We start from the raw sequence: 14,645 nt of genomic DNA on the forward strand, positions 1-14,645 counted from the left end.
TTTTGGAGCAGACACATGTAGAGGAGTAAACAAGAGGTCGAGTGGAGGCACCCACTCAACCAGAATCTTTCGTAGAGGGGAGGAAGAGAACCAGAGAAGCTGACAGATTGGTACAAGATGCATGAGAGCATGTGGGAGCTCCTTCATCTTAGCACAGGAAGATGAGGTCACGAGATAAGTACATTGGGTATATGGCTCTCATTATAGAGCTCATTGAATCAAATCCTTCTTCATTTGAGGAAGCAATTTCTCAACCAGTGTGGGTTGATGCCATGGTGGAGGAGTATGACTCCATCATGAAGAAAAATGTATGGGAGGTGGTGTCGAGGCCAAAGAACAAGTCAGTAGTTGGTTCCAGATGGATCTACAAAGTGAAGCATGCAACTGATGGGAGCATCGAGAAGTACAAGGCTAGATTTGTGGCCAAAGGCTTCTCTTAGGTAGAGGGAGTGGACTATGAGGAAACATTTGCACCAGTGGAAAGATATTCCTCGATCATAACAATTCTAGAATTAGCTACATAGATGGGGTGGAAGATCCACCAAATGGATGTGAATACCACCTTTCTTGATGGTGTTGTTGAGGAAGAAATTTACATAGAGCAGCCAAAGGGATTTGAGACATATGACTAGGAGACGTGTGTAGACTCAAAAGAGCCCTGTATGGTGTCAAACAAGCACCCTGAGCATGGTACACTCAAATTTATACATATATCAGTTGATTGGGATTCACCAAAAGTGAACCAGATGCCAACCTCTATCACATTTTGGTATATGTCAAGTTGCGTATCTTGGTAGTGTATGTTGATGACTTAATACTTAGAGGAGATGAGTAGTGATTCAGAGATGAAGGACATGGGATTGATACATTAATTCCTTGGGCTGGAAGTATGGCAGGGTGATGGTGAGATGTTTGTGAGTCAGGGAAAGCACGCCTCTGAATACTTTAGAGATTTTACATGGAGAACTACAAGCCTATGGACACACCTCTAGCTACAAACTGGAGGAAGGAGAGTGCTTCTTTAGGAGAGGCATAGATGCTACCATCTACAAATATCTTGTGGGATCCTTGATGTATCTAGTGAACACAAGGCCTGACATACGTTATGCAACTAATTAGTTGATTCAAGCCATGGTTAATCCCACCAAGCTTTATTGGAAGGTGACAAATCATGTGTTGAGGTACCTCAGAGGCACAACTAAGAATGGGTATGGTAGAGGAGGACAAAGGGAGTGAAGCTCCAAGGCTTAACTGATGTAGATTGGGCAGGGAGTCCATTAGACAAGAAAAGTACTTCAGGTGTTATCTTTAGTGTTGGGTCTGCAGCTATTTCCTGGTATAGTAGGAAATAAAGGTATGTGGCACTCAACTCAACAAAGGCTAAATACATGGCTACAAGTCAAGAAGCATGTGAGGCCATATGGATGAGGAAAATACTTGTGGGTCTTTTCAATCAACAGATGGATTTGACAATATTTATTTAGAGCTGTATCAAACTCTTTTTGAATACAATATTTCATAACAGGTCCAAGCACATTGATATCAAGTACCATCACTTGCAGAATTGTGTGTAGAGGAGAATTATGATGTTACAGTACATTCCAACTAAGAAGCGGGATGCAAATATATTGAAAAAGGCATTGTCAAGAGGAAAATTCAAATTCCACAGGTGTAGGATATGGGTGGTTCAAAATCCCTTTCTTGCAAAGAGGGAGGGTTAGAAAATGTAGCAAGAAAGGCTAAATTTGACTTGTTCCTTAGTCAAATTTAGTAATTCGATTTTCCAAATCAACAAGATGACTTGGATGGAAGTTAACTTGTGTGACATGGCCTTCTCTACTTGTTTACTTAGTAAATACTAGTTATAGGCTAGAAGTAGAGTTGTGCATGTAGTGTTGCTAAAATTTAGCAATCTAATTCAATTATTTTCAGTTTGACTCAGTTAACTGAGCTCAAGCAACTGGTTGAGTTAGTTGAGTAGTAGAATTGTTGTTAACTCAATGATCTCTCCGTTAAACTAGTCAATCAACTAAAAATAACCCAAACATGCATGGAATTTGAATTTCCAAACTAAAGTGGAGGAAAAGGCACATTGTAATTATTAATTGTATACTAGTTGAGTGTACATGTTGGGCATTGAGGAAGACGATCAATTACTTGGGATTTGCACAAGGGAATAGTGAATTCCCCTATTATTTAGGAGTTAATTTCCTTGGGAATCGTGCAAGGAAATAGGAGAAAGATGGGCCTTGAATTGACTAAGTGTTGGCCATAGCAGGACAATCAATAGGAGAACATGTTTACATTGAAGGGTGTGCTTCAGGATTGAAGCAAGACATTGTAATAGTTTCTCATTCTCATATGATTAATGAAAAGAAGTGAAAGGGTTTTTCCCTATAAATAATCATGTTCTTATGTTTTTTTTTATGGTTGCATGTCATTGCATGTGTTTCTAAATTGTGATTTCCATTTCATAAAATAGTAGAGGAAATTTGTAATCTCTTTTTTTTAGTTCAAATACATCAGTAGTAGCAAATTTATATTAATTTTTACACTCTTAGGGTGTTGTAGGGTACAAATATCTCAGCGATGGGAAGCTAAAAATGTTCCCAACACTCTGAATTCTGCCTGGACCACACTCTTGACCTTTAGGATTCTCACCCAAAATAAAATAACAATTTGGCCAAGTGTATAAACCCTACCCTTACCTCAGATTTGATCACTGGGGTCAATGGATTATGGTTGGTGTCTATACACACAACATGGTTCCACTAGGGTGTGGTTTCACTAGTGCCCACTAGGTGTTGGACCTGCTAACATGTCAACAAAGTCATGTTCTCCCACTTCCTCTCGACCTTGAAAACATAGTGTATATGGACTAAAAAGAAACCTAGGCTAGGTTCATAAAGCAGAACTACAACTGTTGTGCGCCCACCCTCCTGTAGTTTTAAGGAGACTCATGGCCCAATTCTTGATACCTAAATTCTTAGTTTTGACAGAATAACTAGTGTAGGGATTGGTTAAACTAAGTATACCCATAAATTTGGAAATCAACTGATTGAATATGAACACATAACATTCACCATGCACATAATAATGAACAACATATTCTAGGCACACTTTAAAATTCATGTGCATACATGACACCATTATAATCACAAAGACACAGTGAGCGTCAAAACTCAGACATTAATTTACATTTACAAACACGCAAGATATTGCACCATTCACAATGTAACAAGATTCATCACACTCCATAAGGCAATACACATAAGCAATGTACACTTATCGATCTGTGTGTTTAATGATGGCTGAAAAATGAAGGAAGGACTTCAAATATCCACCCAATTGTAAGCCAGCCACATTGCAATCTTTCTTACAACTAATTACCTTGAGATAGATCCAAAGTCTAAGGGGATGCATATTAAGGTAAATTTAAACTCGAGGTTTAATCACATAACCAAGAGAAGTCGGAGTCCACAGTTTAGTTAGTTTATCAACTGCTTTGCAATAGTAAGCACCAAAGTGACTCACCAGCTGAATGCAACAACAAACAAATTGTCTCTAATCGTATCAACAAAGATCAAAGGGACAAAAGTGGAATTGATGTCTAGGAAATCTTGCAAGGAAAAGTTGTCGTGTTCTTCAGAGTCGGCTACCCCCACAAAACGAAGAGCCCAACAAATCGTTGTCTTTATATAAGATAACATGAATGGTAAGTGAAAAAATAACCTCGGTATAGGTGCAAGATAGTAGTAGCCCGCAAGATGACAAACTTAGGGTGCACTGTGAAAGTCAATTTTGCAGTTGTTAGATAATATTGTCTTAAATTGATATGCTTTTGTCTTAATTGTTAATTGTCTTAAATGAGTTTCATCTTAAGTGGTCATTTTCTTAAATATAAAGTTTTGTCTTAAACTGTTTTTGTCTTAAATATAAAGTTTTGTCTTAAAATATTTTTGTCTCAAATTGTTTTTCTCTTAAATATAAAGTTTTGTCTTAAAATATTTTTGTCTTAAACTTGTTTTGTCTTAAAATATTTTTGTCTTAAACTGTTTTTGTCTTAAATTTAAAGTTTTGTTTTAAAATATTTTTGTCTTAAACTGTTTTTGTCTTAAATATAAAGTTTTGTCTTAAAATATTTTTGTCTCAAATTGTTTTTGTCTTAAATTTTATATTTAAGACAATTCAATTGATATTAAATTTTAATGTAAAATAACTAAAATAAAAAGTGAATTTTTAAGACAAAAGATATCTTTTGTCTTAAAAAAATTTCTTAAAAGTACCCTGGGTGTAGTAGTGTAATCTCTTAAAATAAGTTCATATTTAATAATTTTTTCAATATTAGAAAATAATGCTTTGTTATTTGTTGTATGATTGCTACAACCATTGTATAGAATCAAAGAATCTAACAACATGAGGTATTAATAGGAATTATTTATAAGTTTATTTCGGTGCTAAAGAGAATTAAGAGAAGTGTTCTAAGAACACTAGAGTTTTACTAAGGTAAAAGGTAAGAAAGTTGGTAGTGTGACACACATTTTAAAATTTAAAAATATATGTATTTTATGGAAGAGATGTTTTTTTTTATCTTCAACTCTATTAGTGTTACAAATGTACTGACTCTTTCATCCCAAAGGGTTTTGGGAAGTGACCAATGCCCAATTCCATTATGATGTTCATGAGAATTTGTTTGCTATTTTCTTCTTTATACTAGTCAAGATAGAGAGATACATTTGATTTTCAATATTTGAGTTAAGATTTATGGAGAGGGGAAAATATCACTAAATTAGAAAAAATGGGCTTTCGAAATAAAGAACCCAAACATAGAGGACTAAAATGAGATATATGAATAAAATGACAATTTAAGAAAAGACATAGATATAGTTAGAGAAAAAGAGAACATAAGATATAGGATGAAAAATCTATTAAATAGGGAAAGGATAGAGAACAAAAGAATGAAAGAAATGATTTTTCTCTCCCCTTAAACTAGTCCATTCTTTATATATGTTTCTTGGAACTCTCACATCATTACTCAAATTGTTTCTTTCATCCATGAGGATCGGTAGGATATATACCAAAAAGGTTTCATCTTATTCACACAATTCATCTCTAGAAGTGTATCTATAATTGTTAAATTTTCCTAGTTCTTCAACACAATTTTGTAAAATTTGGCAATTATGGGAGAGAGTTGCATTGAATGGAGTGAGATTTAATAGCTTGTGATATTATTTTTTTTAGTAGTTCATTTTGTAATCCAATATGACAAAGATGTGTAATTATTTCCCTATTCAACTAGTTTTTTTAAATAAAAATAAAATATTCACTAAATATAAAAACAATACGAGCTAAACAAAATTAACTATATATATTTGATTAAAGCATTATAAAACACCACTTACATTGTACTTGATTTGTTCTTGATATTACAACCCAATGTGAAAGAGATGTATGTAATCTCTTGAATGTTTAATATAGAGTTAACATATGGTATTTAAAAGGAAATTGATAATATCAAAAAAAAAAAAATCACTTTCAATCATAATAAAATATTTGGATGTCCATATTAAATCATATAATTTATATCAATTTTATATATGAAGAGATCACTTTAATTTTTTAATTTTAAAAAAAATATCAATGTAAATGTTAAATAATTGAATATAAATGTTAACTAATATATTTGAATATCAACTTCATATATAAATATGTATTTCTTTCCATGTTATATATATATATATATATATATATATATATATATATATAGTTTTCAAAATGAAAAAGATATGTAATTCTATTCATATTTAGCATGGAGTGTGTGGGCTTATATATATATATCTAAACATATCATTTATAAGTGTTGAAATAGATCAATTATTTTGACTTGCTATAAAAAAAAATTATATCAAAGAAATTTGATTTATCTCACTACTTAATAGAGAGGTAGTTATAAATCTACACCGTTAATGACAATAAATGCTTTCACCAAACCATGAGTTAAGAAGAAAATAACCAAATGTTAAGCACATTTACCAAATTTTGCAGAAAAAGTAATAAAAAAAAAAAAAAAAATTGCTACCACCTAATTATAGATAAATTTCGATTACTTTTACCAACAAGGGAGATGCTTATCTAATGTAACAACGCTATAAAGAGTGACTCTTCTAAGCCAGCAATTGTGTTACACCTCCTACAAGAGTACTCTCATCTCAGGTGAGCCTATTACCCAATCAACCATATATATAGAAGATGTATTCATCGCATGGGTTCGATCTTTAGAACCGCCTATAGACCCATCTATGGCATTTTCATCTCTAGGGAAGCCAATTACTGAGGGGTAAGGAATAGAGGAACCTTAAATTCGAACATTGAATTGGGAAACAGAGGGATCACATAGATCGTAGGCATTAAAGCGGATGTAATATGAGTCGGATACATCAAACCAAATTAATATGAGCTTTTTGATTAGTCAAAAAATAATAAAAGATTAAGAAAACCATATGCATGGAGGCTTCGTCGGAGTCCAGCAAGAGGGACCTAGTCAACAAAGCAAACCAAAGCAACAAGCACCTTTCTTGACGATTTTTTTCCAATTTTGAAACTTGGTGACTATGAACTAACCTCAGGGTTGTAACTGTCGAGTCTTGCAGGTAGAGAGGCCACTGTCCAACGTCTCTCTCTCTGGAAAGATCACCCCCTCAGTAGCAGAAGCGAGAAACTGACATGGCTGGTCATATCTCGGAAAGAGCATATCAGGGAAAGATCATCACCCTCAGTATATCTCCGAACAAAACACACAGCAAAACTTCTTTGGCTGCTCACGAGAGTTGTTGGGTTGTTACCGCTGACGGGTCAATCTCTATGTCGCCGATGATACCCGTGAGACGAAATTGTCACGAGCATGCTCTCTCCATCTCTCTGTCGTCGATGTCGGCATGACTGTAGATTGCCGACATTGAAAAATACTCGGCCCTGCTCTAGGAGAAGGTGGTCTTCAACGTAAATTTCATGATTTGGTTTCAGATGGACTCTCGAGTGACTTAATTAGTTTACAAAATTCTTAATTAGTTTAAGAATTTATTTATGCTTTTGCTTTTTGGGTTAGATTGCATGGTATTTCATTATTTTATATAATACTTCGTAACATTACAATTACTAAAAATAATATAATGAGTTTGTGAAAGTATAAGTAATTAAATTCAAAGATAAGTTTCAACGAGATTAGATTTTTAAAAATATAATACATAACATCACTGAACATACCGTACTGCAGCTGGCCATGGGCGTCAGTATCATCCAACTGCCCTGTGCTGATGTTTCGCCGAATCTTTTGCACAATCAATCATGCCATGATTTTCCAGAAAAACGTTGACGGCCCGTCCACCCTGTGGGCGGTGCAAAGGGTATGGTGACACATTTGATGCCATGCCTTGGATTATATGGCTCCCTTCTACTGTTTAATGGAATCCCTTATAAATTGGTTCTGCGTCTGAGCATTTGAACAACAGGTTTGAGCTGAGGCATATAATCTCCGTGTATGTCCATGTGATTGAGTGCGAGAGGTGTGAGAAATGGCTGGGAATGGGTTGCTGAAATCGGTGTTCTTGGTTGGGCTTGTGGTGGCAGTGATGACTGCGTGGGGTGTGGTCACAACTGAGGGTGCCATATCGTGCAACCAGGTAGTGAGTGCCCTCACTCCATGTGCTGGATACCTAATTGGAAATGCAGCTACCCCTGCTGCCGCCTGTTGTCCTGCCATTAAGGGGCTAGACGCTCAAGTTAAGGCTACCCCTGATAGGCAGGCTGTTTGTAACTGCCTGAAGAATCAAGCAAACTCATTTGGTGTCAAACTGGGGAAGGCTGCCAATCTCCCTGGGCTCTGCAAGGTCACTGACCTTAACGTCCCTATCAGTTCTAATGTCGACTGTTCTAAGTATGCCTGCCTATCATCTGTCCCTTTCATTATTCTTTGATTCTGATATGACCTCTGAGGAAGTTTCATTTTGTGTATCTGTGTTTTGACAAATATTGCACTGGAATATTCTTCTTGATTTTGACTAATGGTTTTATATTGTTTTTATATGGCAGAATTCACTGACGAGGTCTGCTGATGATCGAATCTGGGCTGGTGGCTTAGTTAGTGAATGTAGTACAAGTATATTAATCAGTACATGAACTTAACTTGCTACGTAAAATGTTGTACTCAGGGTTTGCCCGTTTGAGTGTTACGTATCTACTCCTGCGAATCCTTTTAAGCGTTTTTTAATATTTTTAAATAAATAAATGGTGATGCCAGCCACCTTTAGTTATTGTCTATGGTTACGTCCCAAATTTCTTGTTTGTTCAACAACACTCAATTTCAGTACTTGCAGACAAGATGATGATTTTCAATTTCGTGCAGCACGTAGGATCTTTCTGGTGCAATATTTTTTCCCGGAAAGTTATTGATTTTTATCTATTGGTATAATTCCATACATAACTTTGTATGGATGCAATCTTAAATATTATGAACGAGGCATTTACAGCTTTTAATTTAAAACGGTGAACTGCTGGTTAATTAGGTATGAATGCATTAATTGTGGTTAATTAGGCATGAATTCAATATTAATTGTTAATAAAGCACTTCAATATATAGTATTAGGAACGAAGCATTTCCAGTTTTTAAGTTAAAATGGTGAACTCCTGGTTAATTCGGTACGGATGCATTAATTGTGGTTAATTAAGTATGGATGCATTATTAATTGTTAATAAAGCACTCTAATATGTAATATTAATGAGCTTGAAAAGTTATTTTTACACTATAATATGAAAACTATGCGTGATTATTTTTTTATTTAATATATAGTTAACCATTTTACTATTTAAAAATTTTAAAAACTATTTTAATATTATAATAAATAAAATATTTTGGTGTTTATTTAAAAAAATAATTTTATATTAATTTTATATAGAACACGTTAATGGTAGTGTAGTGAGTCAAAAAAGTTATAAAATTATAATGAATGTTTAAATTTAATATGATTAAAAAAGTTATAAAATCGCAATGAATGGTTAAATTTAATATGGTTAAAAAGTAATAAAATCATAATGAATAGTTAGATTTAATATGATTAAATATACAAGCAACTACTATTCTCTGATAGAAGGTAATTAAAATTAAAAAAAGCATTATTTTCTCTAGAATCTATAAAAGAAAATTGAACCATCTATCCTAAAAGCAAAGAAAATTGAACCATCTATCTTAAAAGCAAAAGGAGATTTAAATCATCTAAACAACAAATTCATATAACAATTAGTAATTGTAAGTAAAGTATTCACATTATTTTAACAAAAGATATTCATACTATTTCATATATCTTAGTTTTAAATATTTTACAAATTAGTTATTAATATTGTACAAATAATTAAAGGTAATATAAATATATATTATATATTATGTCATATATATATATATATATATATATATATATATATATATAATTAAAAAATCCTTATAATATTAGGAGTTTAAAATAAGAAAAAATAATTAAAGCTAATTTTAACTTTTTTTTCACTCAAGTTTTTTTCCCTGATTTTTGTATTTCACTTTATTGCCTCTTGATTTTTATTTTCCTTTTCCTTTGTAATTTATTTATTTTCAATTAGTTGTGTTATAATATTTCAATTTTTTTTCACCAACAAAATGATACAAAAATTAATATCACAAAAATTTTAAAAAAATATTTTCATAATATTTTAAATAAGCAAATAGGCAAATATTTATAGTCAAAGCATAACTAATATAAAATCAACAATAAATCAATTGTTACACTCCTTGCCTTCTAATCGACCATTGATCACTGTAGGATCGATGGTGATCCATTTTTTGACGAAATATTGTTTATATGAGTGTTCTGTGTGAAAATAGAATATGGCAAAGAAACTGGGGTTTTAGCATAAATCCATCAATAAGCAGAGGATCAACGGTGTAAGTAGAAGTAATGAGAACTGTTAGATCGTTTAGATCGACAGATAGTAATAGCGGAAGGTGAAGAGAACTAGAAGTAGATCTGAGCCATCGATCTCATAGATCAATAGTCATCGCGAAGCTTAGATGCGTGAACGTTAGCGTGCGAGGAAAGTAGTTTTGCCACAGGAATGGTATTTCGAGTGAGGTATAAGCTGTAAGTTGTATTTCTAATAAGGCACCCGATTCCATTCAGAGGCAGACACGTATTCGCGAGGAGGAGAGAGGAAACTGCTTTATTGGGCAATTAATCCTCGTGCTTATGTCTCACCCGAAATCGTTATGGACCATCGGATCCACTAAGCGCGGATCAACGACGGAGGAGTATCGTGTAAGTTTGAGCGAGCGGGAAAAGACATCAGTCATTGGATCGGAGGATGTAATGGATGGTCGCAATCTAATCACAGATCGCAAAACGAAGGTAACAAAGGACAGTGCCGATAATGATGGAATGTGGGCCCGCCGATAATTATGGTTGCGGGTGTATAAATTTTGAAGTCTGACCTTATGTTCGGCTGTGGGTTTTCCATGTATTTCCCGTTATTCCTTTGTATTCTGATTAAATGAATGGTCCTAGGTTTTTAAAGGAAAATCTAATTATAGTGTTGTGGTCTGGGTTCTAAGGCATAGAGCTATTAAGCGCTTCTGATAGGTTTGTGGGCCATAACCCATAGGCCTCAGGATCGAATTTTCTAAATGAAAGGGGAAATTGGTCTTACCCCAAAATCACCTTTCATCACCTTTGGCATGGAGTAATAAAAAAAAAAGTAAAAAAAAGCAAAAAAAGAAAAATTAACAAGAAAAAATGGGTGCTTTGTCCATTATGAGGGAGGTGTGGAATTCTTTCCATCTTTAATAAGGACATACTGACATTTTAAAAAATATTAATAACAAAAAACATTTCCATACTCACTTTGGATAAAATAGATAGAAAATAAAACAAGTAGATTCATCTTGACTTCTTATTTATCATGTATATACATATAGCATGTATATAGATATATATGCTCATGTTTATAGATATATATGCTAGTTGTAGAGTCGATGTTGAGTATGAAAGGAATTACACAAATCTATCATTTAAAAAAGTGTTGAGCATGAAAAGAATTGCACTCTCTTCATATATTTTACTTGGCATAGATATTCAAATATTTTAGTCACGGACTACATAGAAATTGCTACAAATAGTTTTTGAAATTCAAAGTTAAACATTGATAAAATTACACATCTCCCTCATATCATGAAGAAGAAAGCACTATGAACTATAAACCTTCTTAGTGCATGATACATTTGGATTTACACCGGTGTGTGTGTGTTGTCAAGGCCAAGAAAAGGCACTAAATTGATATATAAGACCCCCTCATTTGTGGAACAAGGGATCCACCTTCATGGGACACTTTGAGTCTACATTTTTCCTTTTATTTTATATCTTTTAACAAAAATGGTTATGTTTATATTAGCAAATTATTGTGCCTACATTGGTCAAAAAACAAATACGTTAGAAATGCAAAAAGGACAACTACTTCAATTAATATACATGTCCCCAAACTTTCTTCACAAAACATGGAAGTGAGAAGACAGATGCCCTAGTGGACTTTTATGCCATTTCCCTTATTACACGAATAAAATATAACAAATTGACTACAAAGCTTAACACAAAAGTAAAACATGATTTATACATGAGAGAATCTAGGGTTTCTTGATATCCCCATGAAATTTTTTATTGTACTTCTTTCTCTCTACATTTTCTATTTTATTTTTTTGACTCTTTTTAATAGAGAGGAAGGTTGCAAATATTTCTTTAAAACATTAATAAACGAAGAGGGTAAAAAATATCAAGAACATTGTCTTTAATTTCCACCCATCTTTACTTTTCTCTTTGGATTATTTTAATTTTATTTCTAAGTTGTTTGTCTTTGGAGATGTCAATGTCCCCATTGAAATCCCATCCATGTCATTTGGAGCAATGACCTAACTTGTCCTTTTTGTCTTTTCTCTTTCGATTATTTTAATTGTATTTCTGAGTTGTTTGTCTTTGGAGATGTCAATATCCCATTGAAATCCCATCCATGTCATTTGGAGAAATGAGCTAACTTGTCTCTTTGTCTTTTTCTATGGAAAAACCTTGAGAGTAGCTTCGAGGTCATTGATTTCCTTTTCTCTTTCCCAATCCTCTTCTTCTATATCTACAGTGGTTTCAAAACTATTCTTGTGTTTCAATCTTGACTTTGTAGGCTTAGTTCCCTTCATTTGTTGCTTCTTGTTCCTTCTATTCGCTATTTTAAAAACATATTGATCATTGTTGTTTTGGGATGGGAAAATTTTCTTTAGAGGTGGTTGATATTGTTATTTATTTTGACGACTATTTGTGAAATTTCCATATTTATGGCAAACATTATATATGAATTGAATATGTCCACAATCAAAGGCTTGAACATGACTCCACCTTCCCATATTAAGTTGAATCGCTTATGAATGTCCCTTTTTAAAATCCATTTCCACATAAATTCCAGCACAAATATACATTCTCATTTTTATTTTGACTTAATAGATTGAATGAATGAGCTTGTATGCACTAGATTTGAGGATGTCTTTACTCCAGTGAATCATGGGAAAGCATAGAAGCCTGAACTAGATAGGGGTTGACAAATTTTCTATATTTTGATCAAAATTAATGGTCCAAAGGGAGAGAAATATTCCCATCAAACCCATGAAATATTTCTCAAAAATTAAGATCTTATCTTTAACTTCACTCTCAATATTGAATAGGGAAAAACCATTTCCATAGTAGATCATGTCAATACGAAGCTCCCAATTCCCTATGAGCCATGCCAAGCTTGTTTTAGTATCTTTAAGCATGAACTGATAATAAAAGTAGAAAAAAAAGAATTAAGACACCTAAGCACATAGAGAACACAAAGTTTATATGGAAAAACCTAGACAATGTGTCAAGTAAACATCACAAGGAAATGCATGATATTTTATTACTTAAGAAGAATAGTACAATTATGGGTATCACTTATTTGACATATATAAATGGATAATATAGAGTACCTTCACTAGTATGATTTTCTACTTTCCTATTTTCCTACACTATTCTTCAAAAATACATTGTTTGCAGAAATTGAAATTCTAAGATTTTAAATTTAAATTAATTTACAATTTATCATTACTAGTATCCCTTTCTCACTCATATGATCCATTCACTAATTACATAAACGAGTAGATTCATTTTCCTCCGCATATACCACCACTACTACATTTTTTTTAGTACTCCCTTATGATTTGTAAAAGTTTCTAGTCTTTATAGCCTTCATAACCACCAAAGTTCCACTAGATACCTTAACAACTCAACCTTGACCTATCCATTTGTAACCTTTGGAATCCAAAACCAACAAAGAAATTAATTTTTTGTTTAGCTCAAACACATGTCTAACCCTTATCAATGTCCTTATAATTCCATCAAATGTTTTAATCATATTTCTTCCAACCCCAATTGTCTTACAAAAAACAATGTTTCCGATAATAACAATAATATCATCAACAACTTGATAAGAAGAAAATCGACTTATATATGGACACATGTTGTATGAAGCACCATATCTAACAACTATTCATTATAGTATCAAGCATGACAACACACATAGATCATATTTCATTAGCCATACTTGGAACTTGATTCAACCAAATTTTATTCCTTTTTAGAGTCTTCCTTGGATTCCTACATATTTATCTTTCTAGAAGAGTCATGTAGATGTGTTTTTCCATGCCATTTTGTTGGGGAGTATATATAGTGGTTTTATGCCTTTTGATCCTTGGTTTTATATATATATATATATATATATATATATATAGAGAGAGAGAGAGAGAGAGAGAGAGAGACATATATATATATATATATATATAGAGAGAGAGAGAGAGAGAGAGATCCTCCAAAATAAATTGTAGGGGATGGGCATGAAACATTTGAATCCAAATATCCTAGACTGACTTTACTAGTATGATTTCCCATTTTAAACTATTGTCTACACTACTTTCTAGAAATTTAATATTTTCATAATTCAAATTCAAAAGTTTATTTTGTTTTCTAAGTTGTGTGAGCCCTAAGATGATTTCACGCTTAACCTTTAGCTTGAGAAAATATGACCCAGTGGCATCTAAGCCATCAAAATCACTGAGGGATCTCACCCTGTGCCACACCCATGAGGGCTTCACTCAATGAACCTAGGACATATCACATGATTTTGTGGCATACGAAACACCCTTAATTTGACTACATATTGGAAAATACCTCTGAAGTCACATTATTTAACCGCCTACTAATACAAACGCAATACATCTTCCCAATTTACAAAACCCATACTTTCACTGGATATTGTAGCTATCCTTTTTATTATTAACATTTTTTATAGCCCTTTATATTTTTTCATTAACTTTTAGTTCCATTTTTTATACTTGCTAATATAAAAACCCTTTACCCACTATTATATGCTCAATATATTATGTCATTTTTCCCTCAATATATATTTCCCAATATGAATGCACCTGGTATGGTATTTCTTCTCCATTGAAGACCCTCAAGACGCACCAACCCTTAACATGACTAGAATTTTGCCCATGGAGTTTCGAACGAGTGACC

General features: G+C 33.1%; 1 protein-coding gene across 1 annotated transcript; it reads left to right on the forward strand.

Annotated features, from left to right (window-relative positions):
• The first annotated feature begins 7,487 nt into the window (after window positions 1–7,487).
• Window positions 7,488–8,309, forward strand: LOC149262387 (non-specific lipid-transfer protein-like). The gene is made up of 2 exons (XM_089384459.1): window positions 7,488–7,933; window positions 8,089–8,309. Exons 1-2 carry the CDS (start codon window positions 7,572–7,574, stop codon window positions 8,096–8,098), a joined length of 372 nt encoding a protein of 123 aa, XP_089240585.1. The 5' UTR covers window positions 7,488–7,571; the 3' UTR covers window positions 8,099–8,309.
• Window positions 8,310–14,645: the final 6,336 nt, after the last annotated feature.

Source organism: Pinus tabuliformis, chromosome 6 (genome assembly GCF_031772625.1).
Source record: "Pinus tabuliformis cultivar Carrire ecotype Pingquan chromosome 6, CPIR1, whole genome shotgun sequence".
In the NCBI taxonomy this organism is placed as follows: domain Eukaryota; kingdom Viridiplantae; phylum Streptophyta; class Pinopsida; order Pinales; family Pinaceae; genus Pinus; species Pinus tabuliformis.

Coding starts and splice junctions, on each gene's coding strand:
- LOC149262387 (XM_089384459.1), top strand. CDS start 7,572: ATGGCTGGGAATGGGTTGCTGAAATCGGTGTTCTTGGTTGGGCTTGTG.